This window comes from Xenopus laevis, chromosome 1L (genome assembly GCF_017654675.1).
Source record: "Xenopus laevis strain J_2021 chromosome 1L, Xenopus_laevis_v10.1, whole genome shotgun sequence".
In the NCBI taxonomy this organism is placed as follows: Eukaryota; Metazoa; Chordata; class Amphibia; order Anura; family Pipidae; genus Xenopus; species Xenopus laevis.
Genome location: NC_054371.1, coordinates 155,870,737 through 155,895,214, shown reverse-complemented (window position 1 = coordinate 155,895,214; position 24,478 = coordinate 155,870,737). Strand labels below are relative to the sequence as shown.

The 24,478-nt window shown below is 41.9% G+C and overlaps 1 protein-coding gene and 1 pseudogene across 2 annotated transcripts in view; one reads left to right on the top strand and one right to left on the bottom strand.

Moving 5' to 3' along the window:
• The first annotated feature begins 5,157 nt into the window (after nucleotides 1-5,157).
• The window catches only part of morc2.L (MORC family CW-type zinc finger 2 L homeolog), a 74,292-nt gene continuing 54,971 nt past the window's right edge, over nucleotides 5,158-24,478 (top strand). For both annotated transcript variants that reach the window (XM_018260255.2, XM_018260235.2), the window contains exons 1-3: nucleotides 5,158-5,330; nucleotides 5,598-6,008; nucleotides 15,486-15,539. In XM_018260255.2, coding sequence (XP_018115744.1) covers nucleotides 5,938-6,008; nucleotides 15,486-15,539 — 125 coding nt within the window. In that variant the 5' untranslated portion in view covers nucleotides 5,158-5,330; nucleotides 5,598-5,937. The remainder of the gene's footprint in view (nucleotides 5,331-5,597; nucleotides 6,009-15,485; nucleotides 15,540-24,478) is intronic.
• On the bottom strand, nucleotides 13,150-14,345 carry LOC121394489 (annotated as a pseudogene).

Sequence of the window (24,478 nt, the reverse complement as noted above, 5' to 3'; positions counted from 1 at the left end):
GATCTTGTTTGTGATAGTTATGTGTGCTAATTTCTGGGGATTGACTGGTTTTTCAATTCACTGCTTGACTCACACCAGGAGAGAAATTTGTGTTAGATAAAAAAAAAACCCATCAGATGTACTGCATATTTTCCTGCTCAAAAAGTATTCTTGAGCATGGCTGTAGCTAGGTTTTGTATCTAATTTTTTGTTTAAATAGGCTATTGCTGTGCAGTCATACAACTGGATACTTATGAAATTGTTCTAGATATGTGGTTCAACAGTGCACTGAAGATAACGGAGTTGTAGGACATTGATATGAAGGTGCTTCTCTGCTGTGTAATGGTATCCCAAAAACCAGAGCAAACACCAAGGTCCTGGTCTTGGCTCACTCTTCTGTCGATAACAGCCGCCTTTGGCTTCGGGAGGAGCCCTCAGCTACTCAGATGCCACCAGGATTTAACGTGAGAGAACCAAGGGGGAAGCTCTGGGCAGGCAAGGGAACCGTAAAGTATACAGATAGGACGAAGAACAAGGAGTGTGGTCAAGGGACAAGCCGGGTCAAAAAACAAACAGACAATACAGTACCAAATCAGGAAGCTGAAGCATAGTTGAAGTCACAGGTCAAACACAGCTCAGAAGTGCAACACTAAATCAGGATCCGAAGAATATTCAAAGTTCAGGCAAGGGTAAGGACAGGCAGCAGACAAATCAAGAACAGGGACAGGCAAGATCAAACACGGTTTAACAACAACAATTTGCACCCAGGAACTAGCAAAGTAGACCTATACTGGGCAATGAGTCTGAGGTTTTTATATCCAGTCAAATGGCTTATATAAATCACCTATGGCTAACTTGGCAACAGGTGAAACAAGCCATTCTTCCTAGTAATAGCAAGCATAGGAGGGAACCAGACAACCTTAGCGGTCTGCTCGTATAGAGCAGTGGTAACACAGAAAGCACAAGAACACCAGGTTCCTGGTTCAACTCCAGGCAGGTTGTCACATGCTGAAGACCAGAATCCTGCTCTTAAGATGCTGCTAAACCAACAGCCAACCTAAAAGGCTTAAGTGTGTTGGTTCTTAGAGGTTCCACCTCTTACCTTTAAAAAGGTTGCTCTTGTGTGTCCATCATAAGCAACTTGTGTTAATGGATGGAAGGTAAATAAGTCGTAAGAGACTGAGTTAATTTCTGTTTCAGGAATGTGCTCTGCAGGACATGTAAAGCCTACATTTTCCTACCAAGTATTTAAGTTGGGCACATCTTCCCCACCCTAATGGAATTATTTGTACTGCAAACATCCCTTCCTTTTGCCAGCCTCATTACATTTCCCCAAAAAACAAATAGCTTTCACCCGGGGGCCATTTTGCCTCTGACACATCATCAGTGCATTTATATCTGCAAACAGCACATATGCCATGTAAAGTTCATGCAATTGAAGAATGCAGGCTAACACAGAAAGTTTACTATGATGAAGTCCTGCTTGGATTGAGCACTAGTTATGCTGAGCTCGCGAGAGGGGGTTAGGATTTAAAAATAGGAGCAGATAACTACAGCAGAGTTTCTATGGGAACCAGCAATGCTGTGTCTTCATTGGCTGTTAGACGGGAGGGTGTGTTTATTAATCTGAGTTGAGAAGAACTGAGCATGCTCATTAGCCAACAGCCAAAGGAAATTCCTGAGGGGACAGAGTGGGTTAACGGAGCAGAAGGAATCCTAAGTGATTAAGGGGATGCTGCAGCCTAACTATTCACCTTTGAACAAGCAGAGTGCCAGGTATTTAAAGATTTCAAAGAGACTCTTCAGTGATTACATTTTTGCATGGGGGTTTACATGTCCTTTAAGTGAAATTTGGCATCAGGCACTTTTTCTATGCAGGAATTCATTAGACCCAAATTCTTAGTATATTCTTAACACTTGCAGTACTTGATTTGGCCATTGCTTTGCCACTGCTGGACACAGTGGACTTTTTTTTTAGTGATCTGGCTAGATTCGAATGTGAAGATAAGTACAGTATCCTCTACATCCACCTTTGTTATGTCATTTGGGGATGGATGCAGTGATGGATTTGAAGGATTGTATTTTAAATTGTTATTATTTGATATATTTGTTGAGAGTGTTGAGGAGAGGCCTGGCGTCATCATCCCCCATACCAAATAGGTTTGAATTAAAAATCCATGGATTTGTTTTGTGGCCGGTACTTGACCAATGAGTTATTTGTCTAGAAGATATGACAGAACGTTCAACATCTCTTGCTTTTTTGGATTTTTGATGGAAGTCCTTCCAGTCCTCAGAAAAATGTCTCTGAAAATTTGGTGTTGCATAAGGAGAGTCAAAAACCCTGGATGGACCCCATTTGATAGCAGGTTTGGATTGAGATTGTCAATGTGTGAATCTTCTTTTGGAGAACTGAGAAATTCTGTTTTCTTCTTTTAAAGTTTCTATTAGAGAAATTCCATGATCACATAATTATGTGTCTCTATTTCTACAGCCTTGAAGAAACACTACTTTCTGTGATATCCACAATAATATTCTTTTATTAAGTTACAAGTAGCTGCAAGTGTTCAAATTTAAGTATGATGTAAGATAGCTGCTACATGAAAGAATTCTTTTTGAAGAGCTGATTCAATTTTCCTATCCACAGGATCCATAAATGATTCTGCATCTTCTGTAGTAAGTGTGGCGTTACACAAGAGCCTGAAAATTTGCTGAATCTGTCTTTGGAGAAGTATCCCATATCTATTTAATTTCTTAAGCTACAGCATATTTACTGCTGAATTTCTCTGCATAAACTCTTATGTAGATCTGTCCATTGTTCAGCAGTCTCTATAGAGAGGTTGTTACATAGGTGAGTTACACAGGTGAGTCTGAAGGGTATTTACTTCCTGAGGTTGCTTGAGAGCATCAGTGTCAGCATACCAAGAATTGTCAGATGAGGATTCTTTAGTAAAGAGCATATAAGTGAGGATAAATGAATAGCGGAGGATTCTGATGAGAGAAGTTGATCCTTTTTATGAGGCATACATACTTAGAAGGTTGTTTAACAGGAATCTTTGCAAAGGCTTAATTTGACCAATGAATGTACTTCTGAAGTCAGCCTAGGAATTGTGTAACTTGCTGCTTTGCTTGATTAAGTGTAGCCATGCAAGGGCAGATTTTGCTGTGTGAAACAACTGATTTTAGCATGATCCAATAAAAGGGTCTACTTATCGTTACATTGATGGGGTGCAAACATTTGTATTGTTCGGTCAAAATCGGCCCTACAGTTGTTCAGACAGGTTTATAAATTTTCGTTGTGAGATGCCAAAATCATCAGTGGATTGTACAGTCGGATAATATGGTCGTTCACTGTGCATGCCTTTTGCGAGAGTAAACACAGCGACAGACAACCATCTGTTAATATATGCAAGATTTTGCAGCCTACACGACAAAGATAAGACTAAAGTCTTCTCATATATTGAATACTGTGGATGAGTGAAATGCTCATTCACACGATCATTAAGATAAGATTGTTCAAAGAGCGCCAACTAAATCTGTGTATGGCCACCTTTAGTTCCTCAAATGGACCAGAAGCCTATGAGGAGGTAGAATGTTTTAACCCAAAAACACTGGGTTGTGATGGTAACCTTTAGGGCTGGTCAGACGTAGAATGTGACTTTGGTGAAATTCAAAGTACTTGTTGAGCATGTTTTATACATGCATAGGCGTTAGCACATTGTTGGTCATCACTGTTTGTTTATGGTGTATCAGACTCTGAGCTCAAAGGCTGTACTGCATCCTTCGTAAAGAAGAGATGAAAAGGAGATGTGAAGACGAGATATATTAGATTCTCTCTTTCTGCGTTAAGAAGTTTGTCCTTTTGTGTTGTTTGTGATTGACCTCAACAGCAGATGTCTCGAGTATGAAATCCCATGCATCTTCTGTGTCTGCCATGGCTGGTGTGCAATATACTAGTGTGTTCCAGTGGAGAACATGTGCACTGCATTGCGTGAGATAAATATGGCTCTGGTGATGTCGCTTTCAGTGCAGCAAAGCTTCCAACAAGAAAATGGAAGAGCAAATCTTTTCAGCAGCCGAGTCATCTTCTCTGATACACTATTGAAAAGAAATTACCGCTTGTCATCCTAAGTAAGCCCCACATGTAGCGCACACAAACTTGCTTACACGTGAAAGCAGGCCAGACAATAAAGTCAATGAACACAGCACAGAGAAGTGTGTTACCTGGGGTGGAGCTCACGCGTGATCCACACTTAAAATAAGACACAAATTGGGTGTCTCAATCCACGGATTAGAGGGCTCATCCAGAGAAGGGGAAAACTCACCATCAATATGGGAATTCATCTTTAGCAGGGCCCTCTCAACAGGAGCACTCAGGATGGCTACATCTGCTGTTCTTTTGCGATAAACATTATAAATACAGGATGAAAGGAGACACAGGACCAGGAGCGCTTCGCCAATGAGGCGAGTTGAGGCTGTCGCCTCAGGCAGCAGCGCCTCACTAGGTACCAGGGGCAGCAAAAATGCCGCTCCTGGTACTTTAAGAGCCGAATTTCCAGTTTTCTAGCGCTGAGAGCGCAATTAGGCACTCTGGGCTAGCGTATTGGCCCTCTCTGTCGCTCTCGTGGACCCCCTCAGGCACATAAAAGTAAGCGCATGGGGGCGGTGGCAGCAATGGCTGCTGCTTCAGGCGGTGGAGGGGCCAGGATCGCCCCTGCACAGGAGGATTTGTTCTAATTTTATAAAACGTTTGCTCTCCCTCTAGAAGGGAGACATTAACCCCCAATCCTTTTATACTTACAGTCCAGGACCTAAGCAAAAAATACAAATCATAAAAAGAGCCTGTTGCAGTCGATAACGTAGCAAACAAGGGGGGGGAATCAAGGCTACTCTTTGCTGTTCCCTTGCAGACGCAATAGTTTTACCGAGCAGAGAAAACAATATTTAGCTTTAGTCAGAGGATCTGCTGGCAGTTGGTATAGCTGCTGCCAACACAAAATATGTCAACAGTAGGAGATGTAAGATGAGGGGAAATATTTGTGACCGCCGACCGTAGCCTGTTGTGCGCAATTCAGAACAACGCGTATTAACAGCTATCGATACTTCAAAGCCACCGATACACTCCGTCCTTGGGCGTCTTTCCCCACAAGCGACTACGTGTCACGTCACGGCGCTTATTCCCTTGAAGTCTTGATGTCACAGTCTCGCGAGATGAGATGTGTGATCCTGATGTGTTCCGTCTGGGTGAGGTGGGCGACAGGAACCGACCAGCTAAATATATAAACGGTGTTGCGAGACACTTAAACAGCGATCCGGGACTGCAAGTTGTGTTATGAAAATTGAAGTGTTGTGTGGTATGCAAAATGGTGCCTTTTTATATAAGTGGATGTAGTGTGAAGTGAATAGAGATATTTTCTCTTTGGGAGGGGACTTGAAGAGGCTGTGATTCCACATAGATTCGATATATTTGAGGTTTGCTGTGAGGCAAATGTAAAGCCCCTGCAAAGTGTAATTGTTTGGGGTTCTTGTGGGTGAAATGAAGCCACCTTAAGAGAAAATATTGTTTGTAGTTTAAGGTACTTGAAATTCTGTAAGATCATTTTTATTCATTTTTTTTCCAGATACTAAGGCAGGAGATAACTGCAATTGGATTTATTCTGCTTACCCATTTTAAAATAATGGGAGGACATCTTTTCATTTGGCCTTTTTTATTTTTTGATGCGCTGAATGCTGTTGGAGTAATTTTGCCCCTCGGTAAAATATAAGGCGGGAAGATTACTTTTTGGAGTTTTTTTTTTTCTCAAGAATCATTGTAAAGCTTTAAAAATCTGCAGAAAGAGAATTAATTTTGAGGATACTTGTGGTTTACGATCGTCCACCATATACAAAGGAAAAAAAAAAAAAAAGAGTAGGAGTGGTTGAACTTGTATGTTACCATTGGCAGTTGCTGTAACATCGTGAATGATGGCATTTACAAACTACAGCAGTCTAAACCGGGCACAGTTGACTTTTGAATATCTACATACTAACTCGTGAGTATGCTTCATCCATTGACAAAAACAAATTATTTAATGTTTTGAGTATACACTGTATTACTTTCACTTATTCATTCCGGATACCTGAACATAAAATATGGTATATTGTTATTAAGAGAGAATTGCTTAAACTATTGGTTTCTAGAAAATGTAATTTTATTTTAAAATGTAATCAGTGCATAACAGTAAGGGGGTTTCTGCAAATGTAACTCATCTGATCTCATAGTCAGATTCTAGAGAAGGATCAACGTTTTCTGGAAGTTTATTCTCCATTGTTTCCATTAATCTCTGAATGCGATCAATGAAGACATTTCTGGACCCATTTTTTTGCGTTCTTGGTTCCATAGACCAGATACTGCACACCAAGGGATTTTTTGGTTCCAAAGAACAGATGCAGCATGCCAAGGGATTTTTTTTGCGCACACAGCCTATCCATGGGGATCGATAGATTTCTCGCATGACACCTTCATTTTGACCTGATCCAACCTGCAAGAAGCTTTGGCGAATCCGTTGTAAAGATCAGGCAGTTCTTTGTTTAGCCCAGAAAATGTAATGGGGATAGAACTAGCTGCAACATTGCAAGCTTTCAGCCTTGTAAATCTGGATCACAGCATAAACAGTGGAAACATCATCAACCCATAAGTACTCCATATAATACCAAGAAACCACCTTGGAAAATAAAAAAATTCTACAAAATTGTGTCTAAAGAGTTGTTTTTCTGGACTTAAAAGAACTGCAAGAAAAATAGTATATTTTTAGTCGTACAAACCAAGGAAGGGAAAGGATGAATACTAAAACTCCCTCATAGTTGTATTTTTGTGTGTGTGTGTGTGTTTTTTTTTAAAGCTTGAACTCCTTTTAAACAACTCATTTCATCAATCTGTCCAGATGGCATCATTTGGGAGAAATACTATGTTGTATCCGCAGCTGGGAATCCAGACATCACTTTGATGATTAGGGGCATCTCGTAACCTACTTTTATTTAATATCTAACATCGGAAAAAAGCATAATTCCATCTTCATCTACATATGTAGTTTATATAATGGCCCGCAAAACACCAAGTATATTAATTAATATATATATATATTAATAATATATTATTATATAAAACTTATATATAAAACTTTCCCATAGTCACCCATGGTCAGCATTCACCAATGGGTTAACTTCCCCGTAGGCCAGCAGACAGGACCGCCCCCAACAATTCAAAAGGTTGCACCTCCGTTCTTCCCTCAGTCTTTTTTGTCCTGTCCGTGCCAGTGGACAGAGAAGTCTTAGGAAACAAGACTAACTATGGAAAAACGGGAAGGGTAAGGCCTAGGAGTTCCCCTTTCAGGGGTCAGCATGGGTTAAATTACCTGAGTAAGATCTCTCCTCCTGCTTGCATTTCAGGGGATTTCTGTAAGGAGAGGAACAGCGGCAATCCTCCTCGCATATGGGTTAGGGGAAGCCAATATGCCCCAGAGTTGAGCGCGTTGTCGAGAGAGCGTCAGAACATTTTCCCGACGGCCATCTTGGTAAGGGAAAGACGCATAGCAAGTGATGGCGGAAGTGGCCGGGCGGCCATTTTGGAAAATGGAAAATGGTGAAAAAAATGGAATTGGCAAGTGGTGCCAAAAAACAGAAGAAATGGCATTTTTGCTGGCGCAAGGATGGATAGTCATGTTGCATTCCCTGGGGAGAAAGATTATGAGGTATGCAGAGTTCAACCTCAGCTATTTAGCAAGAGCACACTTCCTGTAAGTGCCATTTTGCCACACACTGGTTACAGGTACGTGATATTTCCTTTTGGATTTTCAGCTAGAAACCCCTCTTTTAGGGAAAGTTGCTGAATTTTTTACTCTCTTTACCTAGTTCAACAATGGAACCTGGTATGACTGGGAAAACCTCCCAACCCAGAGGGAAAGGTGAGGATGGAAGAGGATGAGGCAATTATGTGGAAAAAAGGCTTGATTTTAATATATTTTTACTCGTGTTCAGCCTTCCTGCCTCAGATGGAAAGAAAGACAAGTCACCAGAAAAGCCTTCAGCCTCCGTAGAAACACGTCAAGAACCGGGGACTTTTTTGTCACAGGAAAATCAGCTGTTTGCGGAATCCTTGGCCTCTGATAAAACAGGCAGTTATTCAGGGATTCCAGGAAGTATCAACCTCCAGAAAGAGGCCTAGACATACAAGACAGAATCATTGTCTGAGGTTTCGGAAGGAGATTTGTCAGAGGATCCTGAAAAAGTGGAGTCAGAGGAGGAATCCACTTTTGATATTGCGGTAATTGATCCACTGATTAAAGCAGTTAGACAGACCCTAACTTTTCCTACAGAAGCAGCTAAAGTCTCTTCAGCAGATAAGCTATTTCCCTCTTCAAGGAAGAAGGCGGTAGGTTTTCCAGTACATTCGTCTATAAAAGAGATTATCATGGCAGAATGGAAGAAGACCTTTGAACAAGAGTCAAAGTTTTGGGAGTCGCCACCAAAGGTGGATGCAACCATAGTCAGATTGGCTAAAAAGACAACCCTTCCAGTGGATGACGGGGCATTATTTAGAGAGCCAATGGAGAAAAAAAATGGAATTTAATTTGAGGAAAGCATTTGGAGCAGCAGGGGCAGCCTGTAAGCCAGCGGTCACACTAACATCTGTGTCTAGAGCGTTAAAAGTATGGCTGTCTGAGCTTGGTGATGTGATTTCATTGAATGTAAAAAGGCCGAAGCTGTTGGAAATGCTATTGGACTGTAAGATGGCGACAGAATTTATGTCAGAAGCTTCAATTGATCTAGTCCATTTGTTGGTCAGATCTATGGCTCTATCAGTAGCAGCCAGGAGAGCACTATGGTTGAAAGCTTGGGCAGCTGATACTGCAGCCAAGTCTAATCTATGCCAGCTGCCATTCAAAGGGGAGATGTTCAGTGAGAAGCTGGATCCTATTTTAAAAAGAGTATTCGAGGTATACGTTTTTTCTTCCACAGGAGAACCTAGCTAAGAAAGGCCGCTATGAACCTAGCTGTGGGAGAGCTAGGGACAAAACATTTAAAACCTCCAGGCAATATAAACCTGGGAACTCTAGGCAAACCTCGTGGAGATCAGGTCGGCAAAATTTTAGAGGTACATCGAGAAGATCGGGAGGTTTTTCCTCCACCCCTTCTACATCCAATCAACAATGAAGGTGGCAGGGCCCACAACATGGTAGGGGGCAGATTAACCGAATTTTTGCATGTCTGGGCCAGAACCATTCAAGATGTCTGGGTCCAAAAAGTGATAAGAGTCAGGGTTTCTACTGGAATTCAAGTCAGTACCCAGAAAAGATTTTTTCATCAATTCAGTCTTCAAAGAGGGAGATGCAAACACAAAGGTGGTACAAGAGTACTTAAACCAGCTATTCGAGTCAAAGGCAATAGAACCAGTTCTTCCAGAGGAAAAATTTCAAAGGCCATTACTCAAGACTTTTTCTGATAAAGAAAGCATCAGGAATCTTAAGACCGGTAATAGATATGAGAAGAGTGAACAAATTCTTGCAAGCAAGAAGGTTCAAGATGGAGTCTCTAGCTTCCATTATGCAAGCAGTCTCGGTAGGAGAGCGGCTGACAAGCATAGATCTGAAAGATGCTTATTTTCACATACCTGTGTCAAAGGTGCACATAAAATTTATGAGATTTGCAGTGGGAGATGTACATGTGCAGTTCAGATGCCTACCATTTGGTCTATCCCATTTTCCGAGAGTTTTTACAAAGGTGCTAGTGACACTCATCACAGAACTAAGGAAGGAGGGATTGGCAGTATATCATTATCTGGACGATATCCTGGTAGTGGCAAACTCAAGTTAAAACAAGGAGGCACCAGGAGCATGTCACTGATGGAAGAAGTGAAACCCCTGTTTCAATGGGCAGAAAGTTTGCTGGAAGGGTTGACAGCGATTCACCGGCCAGGGAAAGAACATTTAAAAGCAGACTTCCTAAGCAGGACAGTGATCGATCCAGGGGAGTGGAGTCTACATTAAAACATTTTCAAAGAAATATGGGGGGGAAGCCAACGATAGATGTCATGGCATCGCCACAGAACAAGACATGTCACCAATTCAAGATTCCGCTGCAAGGGGACTTGGACAATGGATGGCCCAAGACAGAGTTGGTCAGAGGGCTTAATCTACATTTTTCCTCCATTTCCATTAATTTGGAGAGTACTGAAGAAGATAAAGAGAAAGAAAGTGGAGGCAATCGCAGTGATTACTTTCTGGCCCAGGAGGCCTTGGTTTCCTCTCCTTCAGAAGTTGGCGATAGAGGAACCAATGACAATTCCAAACTTTCCAGGATGGTTGTCACAGGGAGCAATCCAGATCCAAGAGCACAATCATTTATCTTTGATGGCTTGGCGGTTGAGAGGGAAAGGTTGAAACGCCTCTCGCTTACAGATGAAGTCATAAGTCTATTACTAAAGTCAAGGAAATATAGTACTTCCTCTCAGTATTATAAAGTATGGGAGAAGTTTGCGGAATTTGTCACAAAGAAGGGAGAGGATCTGTTGTTCCCATTTCCTGCAGTGTTGGTAGGGTATTTATTCTCAGGATATGAGAAAAATCTACAATTAAGTACATTGAGAGGCCAGGTGTCGGCGATTTCAGGCCTAACTGGTTGGTAGGACGTGGGCAGAAGAACCACTAGTGAAGAGATTCTTTAATGCCCTAATAAGGGTAAAACCAATGGTTAATTTTTCCTTTTGTTTTGAGAGTTCTGACTGGAGCACCATTTGAACCATTGGAAAAGTCCTCATCATGGAACATGATGTTAAAAGTAGTCCTGCTAGTGGCAGTAACCCTGGCCTGCAGAGAGATATCGGCTTAAGCAGCCTCAGATTCGCATACTGTGATATTTGAAGACAAGGTGGTGTTAAGACCTGCATTTGGGTTTTTACCGAAAGTCTTTTCAAAATTTCACTCAGATTTGGAGGTAATTCTTCCGTCCTTTTGGCCAGATCCTAAGTCACCAGAAGAGGATGTATGGCATACTTTAGAATTAGTAATAGCCATAAAAATCTATGTGGAAAGAACAGAATCATGTAGAAGATCAGAGAAACTGTTTGTGATTCCTAATGGTTCAAGGAAAGGTCAAGCTCCGACAAAAAGAACCATCGGTTCCTGGATTGTTGCAGCCATCGCTAAGGCATACAATGTGGCAGGCAGGAAGGTTCCCAAAGGGTTGAAGGCACACTCTACCAGGGCATTGGTGAGTTCCTGGGCGACAGAGGCCAGGTTGTCGCCAGATAACATCTGTAAATCAGCAAGGTGGTCTTCAATCAACATGTTTGTGAAACATTATAAATTAGATGTTTTGGCCTCCCAATAAGCTGCATTTGGGAGAAAAGTGTTCCAATCTGTATTACATTATGTTGATTAAAAACTTCTGTTATGCAATTGTTTTCCCGCCCTCATTTAAGCTTAGGGAATTCCCATTGGTGAATGCTGACCATGGGTGACTATGGGAAAACAGGAAATTGTTTATACATACCGTAATTTCTGTTTCCTGGTCACTCTCCATGGCAGCATTCACCAGGGAGTTTCCCACCCTATTTGGAGGACAGCTTTATACTTAGAGCTTAGAGGGAAGAAAGGAGGTGCAACCTTTTGGGGGAGGTCCTGTCTGCTGGCCCACGGGGAATTTAACCCATTGGTGAATGCTTCCATGGGGAGTTACCAGGAAACAGAAATTACGGTATGTATAAACAATTTCCTGTTTTTGGCATACACACTGGCACCAATTTTAAAATAGGATTTTCTTTATTTAAAATTTGGATAACTAACAGCAACAATTTTTGAGGAGGCTGTCACAGTGTTCCTCATAACTGCATCAAATTAAAGCATCACAGCATGAAAAAACAACTTCCTTTGTTAAACTCTGAGAATGTCTTTGAGTTTCCTTTCCATGGGAAGTTGCTGATCTGGCCCCCAAATTTTTTTTTTTCGACTGAAGGAAATTATATTTTTATAGTGCCACACAAGTACACTTTGCTTTACCATGAAAATAACTTGATACAACAAACATGTGAGCTGAGTCATATAGATAATTGGATAACTGGAGCAATTTTGGAGAATGAAAACATGATGTATAACAGAATGTTTTCTTACTTATTTTGACCTTGTTTTTTATTCTAACTTTAAATCAGTGCTGTCTCTTTTGTTGGCTAATATGCGGCAAACCAAATGTTCGAAGGAGAGATCATATTAAAAGAATGATGGCTTACAAAAAACTCTATGAAGTGAGTGGTCTCAGGAAATATTGTAATTGTTACCTGCATGGCCACCTTTAAATATGTTATCTATAAAAGTGCCTATGAATTTCTTTTGGATACCTCTAAGCTAGAGAAATGTCCCAGCATTGTAAATAGGCACTTAAATAGGTTGCTACTCAAACTTTTTTGAAAATACGATAGAAAACATAGGTATATGTCATTTTTTGTTTTTTATAAATATGAGAAAAAACTTGAATGATACTACAAGAGATTGCTCAAATAGTGACTAAATAAAGTGGACTGCAAAGGTTCAACTTTCTCAACATCTTAAATAGAGAGAACACTAAAAAGAAAATAATCCTAAATATTTGTAACACTGTATGGGAGAATACAGCTATATTTTTTCAAATGTCTGTATTTTGAAATAAGCTTCAGTTTAAGTTATGGAGAAAAAAAAAAAACCAGTTGATAAGAATAAGGCGTACCACATGGAGGAATATAGGAGCCCTGTACTTGACACATGCCATTTATCAGGCACAAAAGAAGTTTCCCACTGTATTTGCACTAATATGCATGTAACTGTACAAGCAGACCCCTCCCAAATGATGCCCAGAAAAGGTTGAATGCAACTTTCATCTGTTTGTCAATATTAAGGTTACCATTTTACACTGATAAAAACCCTGCAAATCTCCTGAAAATACCTCTCCCTACACTAACATTCAGATCTCCACATCTAAAAAACTTCAAAACGCACAGCAATCCGACTTCAGAAAAATGTTGTAAGAGGCAGATTTATTTAAGTTTTAATGGTAAATTTGAATTAGATTTTTTTTGTCAAAACTCACAAATTCGAATTTAAAATCACCAACTCTAAAGTAAATTTGAATGTAAGATTTATCATACCTCGGCCATGTTAAAAGTTCTAATTCCAATATTCGCCACCTAAAACTTGCCGATTTCATATACAAGTCAATGGCAGAGGTCCATTGAACCATTTGAATAATTTAAATTGCCTTCCTGACATTTGATGGTTTTTTTCGAAGGAAAACTCGATTTCAATTCAATTTGAATTTTCGGGTCGGGACTATTCCATCGAATATTAGACATTCAAGTTTTTTTCATAAATAACCTCCCATTCGAGTTGTATTTACATTCAAATTTATGACAGTAAATTCACATAAATTCGAAATCCGCAAGTTAAGTTTGGTCTTTGACCTGTTCTGATCCTGGAGCAATTTCCACTCATCAAGGGACATTTCTTGGGAAAATCCATCATCATTTATTTCTTCAGAAACTTTGCCATGTTCCTCTGTTGCTTCTGTTTCAGTAGTCTCAGCTTGCTTTTCCACTGGAACTGCTGCACTGAAAGCTTCTTTTATAGAGCCCCAGTTGCAAGATCCACTTCCGCCCCTCTTGTCTTCTGGTCTTATTGCTCAATCACTGCCACTATATCGGTCAAACTCACGATTTCCCTCTTAAATTGTCATTCTCTGTATTCCTTGGAAAGCCACCTCTTCCTCTGCCTCACATGCCTTCTCTTCCACCAGAGTTTCTCATTTGTTTATCTTGGTCCATGATTTCCATTGGTTTTTCAATACTGTACTCAGTCGATCTATCCATAATATTGGGACGGACTTCCCTGAAGGCAGTTCTTCGTTCGGTACAGTCAATTTTAACTTGCGAGTCAACATTTTCGTTTTGACTAACTTTTTCCGTATTCTTTGGTGCGCGCTTCTGCCATGTTTGTTGAGTCGCTTTAACATCTGTGCTCCCTCGAACAACGACAGCCCTCCTGTCTTGTTGAGATTCCCTTTTTCCTGATTTTTGGTTAGCATTTTTCTTTGCAGCCATTAACTCTTTCTTTTTGCGATGGGTAACCTCTACAGCAGATTGATACAGAAAGTCTAAAGGATCAGACTCGTCATCTAGAAGCTGGTGAAAGCGGTTTTCCACCGCGCAGCCAAAGTTATCCTTCATGGCAATGTTATCAGGGCTACTTGGGGTTTGCTTCATTGTTTGGGATTAGAAATTCGGTCCTTCAGCCTTTGATAAATAACCCCCTAAGTGAAGGTATATGTAACGAGGTGTTACCTTTCATCCTAATTTTTTAAAAAAACCATCCAAATACAGGTATGGGATCCATTGTTTTATTCTCACATTTTATTCAGAAATCTCCAAAATACAGGAATGCCATTTCACTGATTGAACTTTTTTCTCTACAATAATAAGACAGTACAGGTATGGGACCTGTTATCCAGAATGCTAGGGACATGATAAGGGTTTTTTCTTTATAAAGAAACTATAATGAAAATTTAACTTTAATATAAGCATCATACTGAAATAAGAAACTTTCTAAATACAATAAATTCAAAATTTCGGTATAATTTCTGAAATAATCAAGTTTATCTTTATTCTGTCTTTAAGCAGGAGTTCGGTGTCAGATTTTTATTGACAGTCAAGCTGGCCATAGATGTTAAGATTTTTAATAAGATCCGATCGTCATCGTGAGACCACAATTATCTTGAAACGATCGTACGATCATACGAATTGTCCATCAACTAAAAAGACCAATTTGCCAGGAATCGTAAGATGTTTGATCGTTCAAATCCCACTAACCGCACGATAATTTAGAAGGATTGGGCGGACTTCGCTAAAATCGGTTGTTCGGCAAGAGAAATCTTTGCGTCTATGGGGACCTTTAGATCCAATATATCTAACAGATGTATTAGAGCAAACTCAAATAACTGGTTCCAGTACAATCAAAATTTAACAAAACAACCGATTTTGGCAAAAAAATACCAGGTCCTGAGCATCCTAGATAACAGGCCCCATTCCTGTGATGTTTTATATTACAGAGAAAAGGGAAATCATTTAAAAAAAAAATTAATTATTTGATGGAAATTGAGTCTATGGGGGAGGGCCTTTCCATAAGTCAGAGCTTCCTGGATAACTGGTTTTGGATAATAGAACCTATACGTGATCTTACTCAATGTTGGTGCAAACAATCCATATTGGCCCATATTGTAAATGTTAATTTTAAAATATGTATAATAATTATTGAACAGTTTTCTTTTGTCACAATAATGTCTATTACAACTGTTTCTTAATAATTTCAGGATGTGCATGATTTATGTTGTTTTTTTTTAGCATACTATATTGAACAATGCAAAGTAATGTAGCCTCATTAAACTATGGTCAGTAATGTAAAATGTTATATAGAAACAAACCACGTTTATTTACATGTTATTTTTCATTGTAGCACTACACATGAGTTTTTGTTTGGTGCGTTGGCTGAGCTAGTAGATAATGCAAGGTATGTATACTTCATGTTATAAGCTTTAGCTTTTGGTGTGATAATTTTATATAATCTTGAAACAAAGATTACATAACCATTAACAATAATATAGAAAAGATCATAGAATATATTTCTCTAAATTTATTTCAAAGAAAATATTCATGCAAATTTTATTTTCTCCATACCTCCCAACTGTCCCGTTTTAGAGGGACAGTCGCTCTTTTGACAGCTCAACCTGCAGTCTCTTATTTTTACTGGAAAGTCCAGTTTTTCTCTGCACTGAACAGCCAGAAAAAGAAACAAAGTTTCTAACTTAAATCGGCATTTGGCAGAGAGCCCACAACAGCCACAATAGAAGATAAGATACATTTGTAACAATTCAAATGTATCTAGATAAGCAATCTAGATAAGCAAATAAGTAATTGTAACGATATAAGATAACCGGTCCCTTGGGAAATGTTAGACTCACAGCTTAAAGGGCACAAAACTGTAATAACTGAAAAACAAAAACACAGAAATATGTTCAAACTTTTATAACCTGCGAAATTTTGTAAAATGAACATGGTAATTAGGGGGTGGTCATAAAAATGGGTGTGGTCCCGCTGGAAAGGACACAGGAGGAGGGCAGCACAGTACTATTAACCCCTGTTGGCCCCTAGTTACAAGCGGAGGGCTAATATATATATATATATATATAAAGAAAACAGCGAGAGGTGAAGGAATGGTTTTTTTTTGTGAGGAAAAGAAGAGATAGACAGGCCTAGCCATCTAGAATCCGTGCTTATTAGTTAGCAGTGGCCAACGTCCTTCAACCCTACCTCAGCACCTGGTCTGGACACATGGCGGAAGGTAGGGCAGGGGGGCTAGGTCTGCCAATACCTTTCACAGATGGAAATTTTTTGGAGGTCAAAATAACAGACCAACAAAGCGGTCAACCTCGCCACGCAGAACTATGTTTCGCAACAGATTCTCCGACAAGCCCCGACCAAATTGGAAGTCAGGCAAAACCCAGGGCAAGTGTGAGAATTTACGCATGCGTCCTGTCCGGCGCGGGCGCGCTAATGCGCGCGGGCGCGAAGGCGCCGGCGGCGGTCACTGGCGCAAGGACGCGGGCGGAAACGCCTGAGACGGACGTGCTGGCATCAGTTCCGCAACGCCAGCGCAAAGACGCCAGTTGGCGCCAAAATAACAATATTTAAACCAGATCCAGACTAAGATGCATTGCCTGGTTATTAGGTTGTTTGACTGAAACCCTAGCGTCTTATACTCCTGAATTCTTGTTACCGACCCTTGCCTGTACCTGGACTACGATTTCTTCTGCCTGTCTCGACTCTTCGGCCTGTCTCATCGTTTACGAATATCGCTGCCTGCCTTCTGACCTCGGACCTCCTGACCACGACTTTGCCTAATCCTTTTGTACTTCGCTTGATCGTCTCATTGGCTACTCTCCACAACCCTGCTCCCTGTTCCACTCCAGGTGGGTAGCGGTTGTGTGAGGCGCTTGTGGGTTCAATATCTACAGCTCCAGCTCCTTCTACGACTGGATTATACTGGTAAACTTGACAGTATAACCAGGCCAAGATGGATCCAGCTGAAGGAGCATCTCCGTTTGCTGTCCTGACCCAGCAGCTGTCTACCCTCACGCAAGCTGTTCAGGAGCTGCAAAGTGGCTACTCGCAGCTACAGGAGCACATTAGAACGCATCCGCCAGCTGTACTCCCTTCCACGGCTGCTACAACTCCTCCTGCTCCAGCAGAAGTCCAGGTGATTACCTCGGAAATCTCGGAACCCAAGGTGGCCTTTCCGGAAAAATTCGCTGGTGACCGAAAGGTGTTCCGGAACTTCAGGAGCAACTGTAAGCTGCTGTTCTCACTCAAACCCCACACATACCCTACTGAGCAAACCCGAGTTGGGGTTATTATTTCTTTCCTCACGGGAGAACCACAGACTTGGGCTTTTCGTCTCATGGATCGCCACAGTCCTGTATTAGCCACAGTGGATTCTTTGTTTGACGCAATGGCGGTCATTTTTGATGATCCTCACAGAGCCACTACCGCCGAGGCTGCCTTGCGTGCCCTGAAGCAAGGGACCCGTCCAGCGGAAGATTACACGCTGGAGTTCCGGCAATGGGCGGACGATACTGAATGGAACCCAGCAGCACTAAAGAATCAGTATCGTTTTGGACTTTCATCCGAACTAAAGAATGAGCTAGCCCGTACTGGCATCCCCGACAGTTTGGAGGACCTCATCCTCCTTTCTATCCAATTAGCTCAGAGGCTCAGGGAACGCAGAGAGGAAGAAAGGGCTGAGAAAGCGGGCCTTCCACCTCAGACTTGGATGTTACCATCCGCTCCTCCTCCAGTCCGAATGCCTTCTACATTTTCTCCAGCTATGCCTCCACCCGTCTTCAGTACAGCTCCGGAACCCATGCAGATTGGAGCCATTAGATCTACATTAACTCCAGAGGAGCGTATCAGGCGTCGCAGACTCAACCTCTGCCTCTACTGTGGACAAGCTGGTCATTTGCTTCGGGGTTGTCCGACCCGTCCAGCGGGTAAGAAGTCGCTTGAAAAAGACTTTACCTCTTGCCATGTTCCTGTGCCTCTCCTGACAGTTTCTTTGTCTTTACAGTGGGGAGACAAGCGGGTAGAACTCCAAGCAATCCTTGACTCTGGGGCCAGCGGGTGTTTTTTGGACAATAGAGTGGCACTACAGTTTCAGATACCGCTCCAGACCAAGAAGAATCCCATAGCTCTCCGTGTGGCAGATGGCTCTCTGATTACCTCAGGCCCTGTGGTGCAAGAGACTGTCTCACTTTTTGTTTTGTTGAATAAAGGGCATGCTGAAGTCATGAACTTTGATGTGGTTTCTTCTCCTTTATTCCCCGTCATCCTGGGATTACCCTGGTTGCAGAAACACAACCCGTCCATCAACTGGGCTACCGGTGAAGTAAACTTTCTTTCGAATTTTTGTTCTTCTCAATGTATTTCTTCTTCAAATAGAGTCTGTTCCTTATCCCCTGCCTCTGAAATCCAGGACCTTCTTCCTCAGGTTTACTGGGAATTTTCGGACGTTTTCAACAAAAGAGGGGCTGACAAGTTACCTCCTCATCGTATTTACGATTGCCCTATTAACCTTCTTCCTGGGGCTCAGATTCCTTTTGGACGAGTTTATCCTTTATCCGAGTCTGAACTCGTGGAGCTTCGTTCTTATTTAGATGAGAATCTGGCTAAAGGTTTCATTAGACAGTCTTCTTCTCCAGCAGGAGCCGGGATTTTCTTTGTTGAGAAGAAGGATCATTCTTTAAGACCTTGCATCGACTACCGGGATTTGAACAAAATCACAGTCAAAAATCGTTACCCACTTCCTCTCATTCCTGAACTATTTCAACGTTTGGCGGAAGCTAAGATCTTTTCTAAGATGGATCTCCGGGGCGCTTACAATCTGGTCAGAATAAGAGAAGGCGATGAATGGAAGACGGCCTTTCGTACTCGTTATGGGCATTTTGAATACCTAGTCATGCCCTTTGGTCTCTGCAACGCCCCTGCAACATTTCAACATTTTGTTAATGACGTATTCAGAGACTTCCTTGATATATTCGTCATCATATATTTAGATGATATTCTTGTTTTTTCTAATTCTTTGGAAGAACACAGACTACATTTAAAGAGGGTCCTGGCACGTTTGCGCACTCATCAGCTGTATGCCAAGATTGAGAAATGTGTGTTTGAACAATCATCTGTGGACTTTTTGGGCTTCTTCATTTCTCCTCAGGGTATCCAGATGGACTCCAGAAAAATTTCTGCAATTCTTAACTGGCCAATTCCATCTTCCAAAAAAGCTGTTCAACGTTTTATTGGTTTTGCAAATTTTTACAGAAAATTTATAAAGAATTTTTCTCAAGTCATCCTTCCAATTACTGAGTTGACTCGCAATAATCAAAAGTTTTTTTGGTCCACACAGGCTCAGGGGGCTTTTGAGAAACTGAAGACTCTCTTCACTTCAGGCCCAATTCTTCATCATCCGGACGTCTCCCTTCCTTTCATTTTGGAGGTTGACGCTTCAGAACTTGCGGTGGGTGCTGTGTTGTCGCAGAGAACTGGGATTCAAGAGGATCTTCATCCTGTTGCTTTTTTTTCTCGTAAGTTGGCCAAGAGTGAATGTAATTACGATGTAGCTGACCGTGAATTACTTGCAATCAAGCTAGCTCTTGAAGAGTGGAGGTATCTCCTTGAAGGGTCTAAACATCCGATTCTCATCTTTACGGATCATAGGAATCTAGAGTATCTACGTTCGGCCAAGAGGTTGAGACCTAGACAAGCAAGGTGGGCTTTATTTTTCATGAGATTTAATTTTCATCTCACATACCGTCCTGGGTCAAAGAACGTTAAAGCAGATGCGTTATCTCGAATGTTCTCTCCTGAAGACGAGGTTCCTCTGGCTCCTGAGACGATTTTAAACTCTAACAATTTCCTCCTGCTACAGTCTACTCTTATAGATGGAATTAAGGACGCATCCATAAACTTCTCGGAACCATCATTAGTTCCCAAGGAGGGGTTTCTTCTTCATCAAGGTAAAATTTTTGTTCCAGAACAAATGCGTTTAGAGGTCCTTAAGAATATTCATGATTCTGAATTGGCGGGTCATCCAGGTATCAAGAAGACCATTATCTCGGCTAAGAGATTATTTTGGTGGCCTGGGATGGCTAAGTTTTAAGTTTGTTTCATCATGTGAAGTTTGCACCAGATCCAAGGACTCTCATTCTAAGCCTATTGGTCTTCTTCAACCACTGCCAGTGCCTTCTCGTCCATGGGGTTCAGTTTCTTTGGACTTTATTTCTGATTTACCATTGTCCTGTGATTGTTCCACCATTGTTGTTTTTGTGGACCGTTTAACCAAGATGGCTCATTTTAAGTCGTTACCAAGACTTCCTTCTGCTTCTGAGACGGCCGATACCTTCATTAAGGAAGTAGTAAGACTTCATGGTCTTCCAGATGAGGTGGTGTCGGATCGGGGACCGCAATTCACATCACAGTTTTGGAAATCGTTGTGTGGAGCACTCAAGATTTCGTTGTCCCTTTCTTCTGCTTTTCATCCCCAGTCCAATGGCCAGACCGAGCGAACTAACCAGACTCTCGAGCAATATCTGAGATGTTATTCTTCGTACCTCCAAGACGATTGGGTGAATCTTCTTCCTCTTGCAGAGTTTGCTTATAATAATTCCCACCATTCTTCAATCAATCAGTCCCCTTTCTTCGCAAACTATGGTCTTCATCCAGTGACTTTTCCTTCTGCCATTGTTGCTGACATTTTAGTTCCTGCTGTCAAGGACCGACTAACCTTTTTGTCCAACAATTTTCAAAAACTTCAAGAAAATGTGAAGAAGGCTCAACAAAATTTCAAAACTTATGCTGATCGGAGAGGTGACCCAGAGTTCAAGGTGGGTGACTGTGTATGGTTGTCAACTGTTAACCTTAAGCTCTCTTGTCCCAGTAGGAAGTTGGGTCAACGTTTCCTGGGTCCCTTTCCTATTATTCGTCAAGTCAATCCTGTGGCCTTCCAGCTTAAACTTCCAGCATCCTGGCACATTCATCCAGTATTTCATGCTGCACTTCTGAAGCCGGCCTCAACGTTTCGTTTTCCTGGGCGTACGGCTCCTCCTCCTCTTCCTGTTGTGGTCGATGGTCAAGAAGAATTTGAGGTTGAGGAGATCCTAGATTCCAGATTAAGAGGTAAACGTCTCCAGTACCTGGTGAGATGGAAGGGTTATGGTCCGGAAGAGAATTCTTGGGAACCAGCTTCTAACATCCACGCTCCGGAGTTGCTGGAAAAATTCCATGGAACTTATCCTGGTAAGCCTTCTGGTTGTCGCGTCCTGAGGCCGCTCCTTGATGGGGGGCAATGTGAGAATTTACGCATGCGTCCTGTCCGGCGCGGGACGCCGGCGGCGGTCGCTGGCGCAAGGACACGGGCGGAAACCCCTGAGACAGACGTGCTGGCATCAGTTCCGCAACGCCAGCGCAAAGACGCCAGTTGGCGCCAAAATAACAATATTTAAACCAGATCCAGACTAAGATGCATTGCCTGGTTATTAGGTTGTTTGACTGAAACCCTAGCGTCTTATACTCCTGAATTCTTGTTACCGACCCTTGCCTGTACCTGGACTACGATTTCTTCTGCCTGTCTCGACTCTTCGGCCTGTCTCATCGTTTACGAATATCGCTGCCTGCCTTCTGACCTCGGACCTCCTGACCACGACTTTGCCTAATCCTTTTGTACTTCGCTTGATCGTCTCATTGGCTACTCTCCACAACCCTGCTCCCTGTTCCACTCCAGGTGGGTAGCGGTTTTGTGAGGCGCTTGTGGGTTCAATATCTACAGCTCCAGCTCCTTCTACGACTGGATTATACTGGTAAGCTTGACAGCAAGTCCCATCAGGATAAGCCCAGTTCAGCATGAAAACATTAGGAGGGATATAGCTGCGGTTCTGAGGGGTTGGATGCTCCATTCCTCCGATGCCTGGGTTTGAGAAATAGTGACCGATGGAGATCATCTAGACCTTTCGGCAGCCCCTCCTCGAAAGATTTTCATGTCAACAGTATCTATTGATCTGATCAAGGCGCAAACATTTCATAAGTGTGTAACAACTCTGCAGAGGAAGGGGGTGATTGTGCCAGTACCACATCAGCAAAAATTTTACAGTTTTTATTCCAATTTGTTTATAGTCCTGAAAAAGGACAAAAATTTTCGACCAGTCCTCGATCTCAAAGGCTTTAATCGATACATCAGAGCTGTCAAGTTCAAGATGGAGACATTACGGTTGGTTATACGAGGTATGGAACCGAATGAACTGCTCATGTCCCTGGACATCAAGGACGCATATCTGCACGTTCCAATCTGGTCAGCGCACCAAAAATATCTGCCATTTGGCCTATCTTCAGCCCCAAGTGTGTTCACAAAGCTAGTGGCAGTCATGCCGGCGGCACTGAGTCTCAAAGGAATATCGGTGATGCCATAACTGGACTAAACAATTGCAGCAGCACTCCGATGTTTGATCAAAAACTTTTAATTCGTTCAACAACGGTAACGTTTCGGGCTATTCCAGCCCTTTATCAAGCCTGACAAAATGTGTAACAAACGTGTTTATAAAGGTGATTACAAGGTGCTTGAAGGGAGGGTTTACCAATTATGGTGATGCCATAACTGGACAATCTCCTTCTCAAAGCCAACACACAGGATCAAGCTCAGGTAAGCTTAAATCAGGCAATCAAACAGATTCAACTGTTCAGATGGTAGATCAACTGGGACAAATCCCAAGTGCAGCCATCGCACAAAATGATATTCTTGGGATTGGCGTTTGATACAACCTCACAGAGTGTACAGTGGTGTGAAAAACTATTTGCCCCCTCCTGATTTCTTATTCTTTTGCATGTTTGTCACACAAAATGTTTCTGATCATCAAACACATTTAACTATTAGTCAAAGATAACACAAAACAAACACAAAGTAAACACAAAATGCAGTTTTTAAATGAGGGTTTTTATTATTTAGGGAGAAAAGAAATCCAAACCTGTGTGAAAAAGTAATTGCCCCCTGAACCTAATAACTGGTTGGGCCACCCTTAGCAGCAATAACTCCAATCAAGCGTTTGCGATAACTTGCAACGAGTCTTTTACAGCGCTCTGGAGGAATTTTGGCCCACTCATCTTTGCAGAATTGTAATTCAGCTTTATTTGAGGGTTTTCTAGCATGAACCGCCTTTTTAAGGTCATGCCACAACATCTCAATAGGATTCAGGGCAGGACTTTGACTAGGTCACTCCAAAGTCTTCGTTTTGTTTTTCTTCAGCCATTCAGAGGTGGATTTGCTGGTGTGTTTTGGGTCATTGTCCTGCTGCAGCATCCAAGATCGCTTCAGCTTGAGTTGACGAACAGATGGCCGGACATTCTCCTTCAGGATTTTTTGGTAGACAGTAGAATTCATGGTTCCATCTATCACAGCAAGTCTTCCAGGTCCTGAAGCAGCAAAACAACCCCAGACCATCACACTACCACCACCATATTTTACTGTTGGTATGATGTTCTTTTTCTGAAATGCTGTGTTACTTTTACGCCAGATGTAACGGGACGCGCACCTTCCAAAAAGTTCAACTTTTGTCTCGTCGGTCCACAAGGTATTTTCCCAAAAGTCTTGGCAATCATTGAGATGTTTTTTTGCAAAATTGAGACGAGCCTTAATGTTCTTTTTTGCTTAAAAGTTATTTGCGCCTTGGAAATCTGCCATGCAGGGCGTTTTTGCCCAGTCTCTTTCTTATGGTGGAGTCGTGAACACTGACCTTAATTGAGGCAAGTGAGGCCTGCAGTTCTTTAGATGTTGTCCTGGGGTCTTTTGTGGCCTCTCGGATGAGTTGTCTCTGCGCTCTTGGGGTAATTTTGGTCGGCTGGCCACTCCTGGGAAGGTTCACCACTGTTCCATGTTTTTGCCATTTGTGGATAATGGCTCTCACTGTGGTTCGCTGGAGTCCCAAAGCTTTAGAAATGGCTTTATAACCTTTGAAATTGAACTCAGGTGTGATAAACCACAGTTAAGTTATTTTTTAACAAGGGGGGCAATCACTTTTTCACACAAGCCCATGTAGATTTGGAGTTTTTTTTCTCCCTTAATAACGTAAACCTTCATTTAAAAACTGCATTTTGTGTTCAATTATGTTATCGTTGACTAATAGTTAACGGTTTTTGATGAGCAGAAACATTTAAGTGTGACAAACATGCAAAAGAATAAGAAATCAGGAAGGGGCAAATAGTTTTTCACACCACTGTATATCTCCCGCAGGAAAAACAGTCCAAACTACAGAAACAAGTCCTCAACTTCATGATTCCAGCATTCGATGATTCAACAGGCCATGAGCGTTGGGGTCAATGGTGTCCACGATAGAAGCGGTACCGTTTGCTCAGATC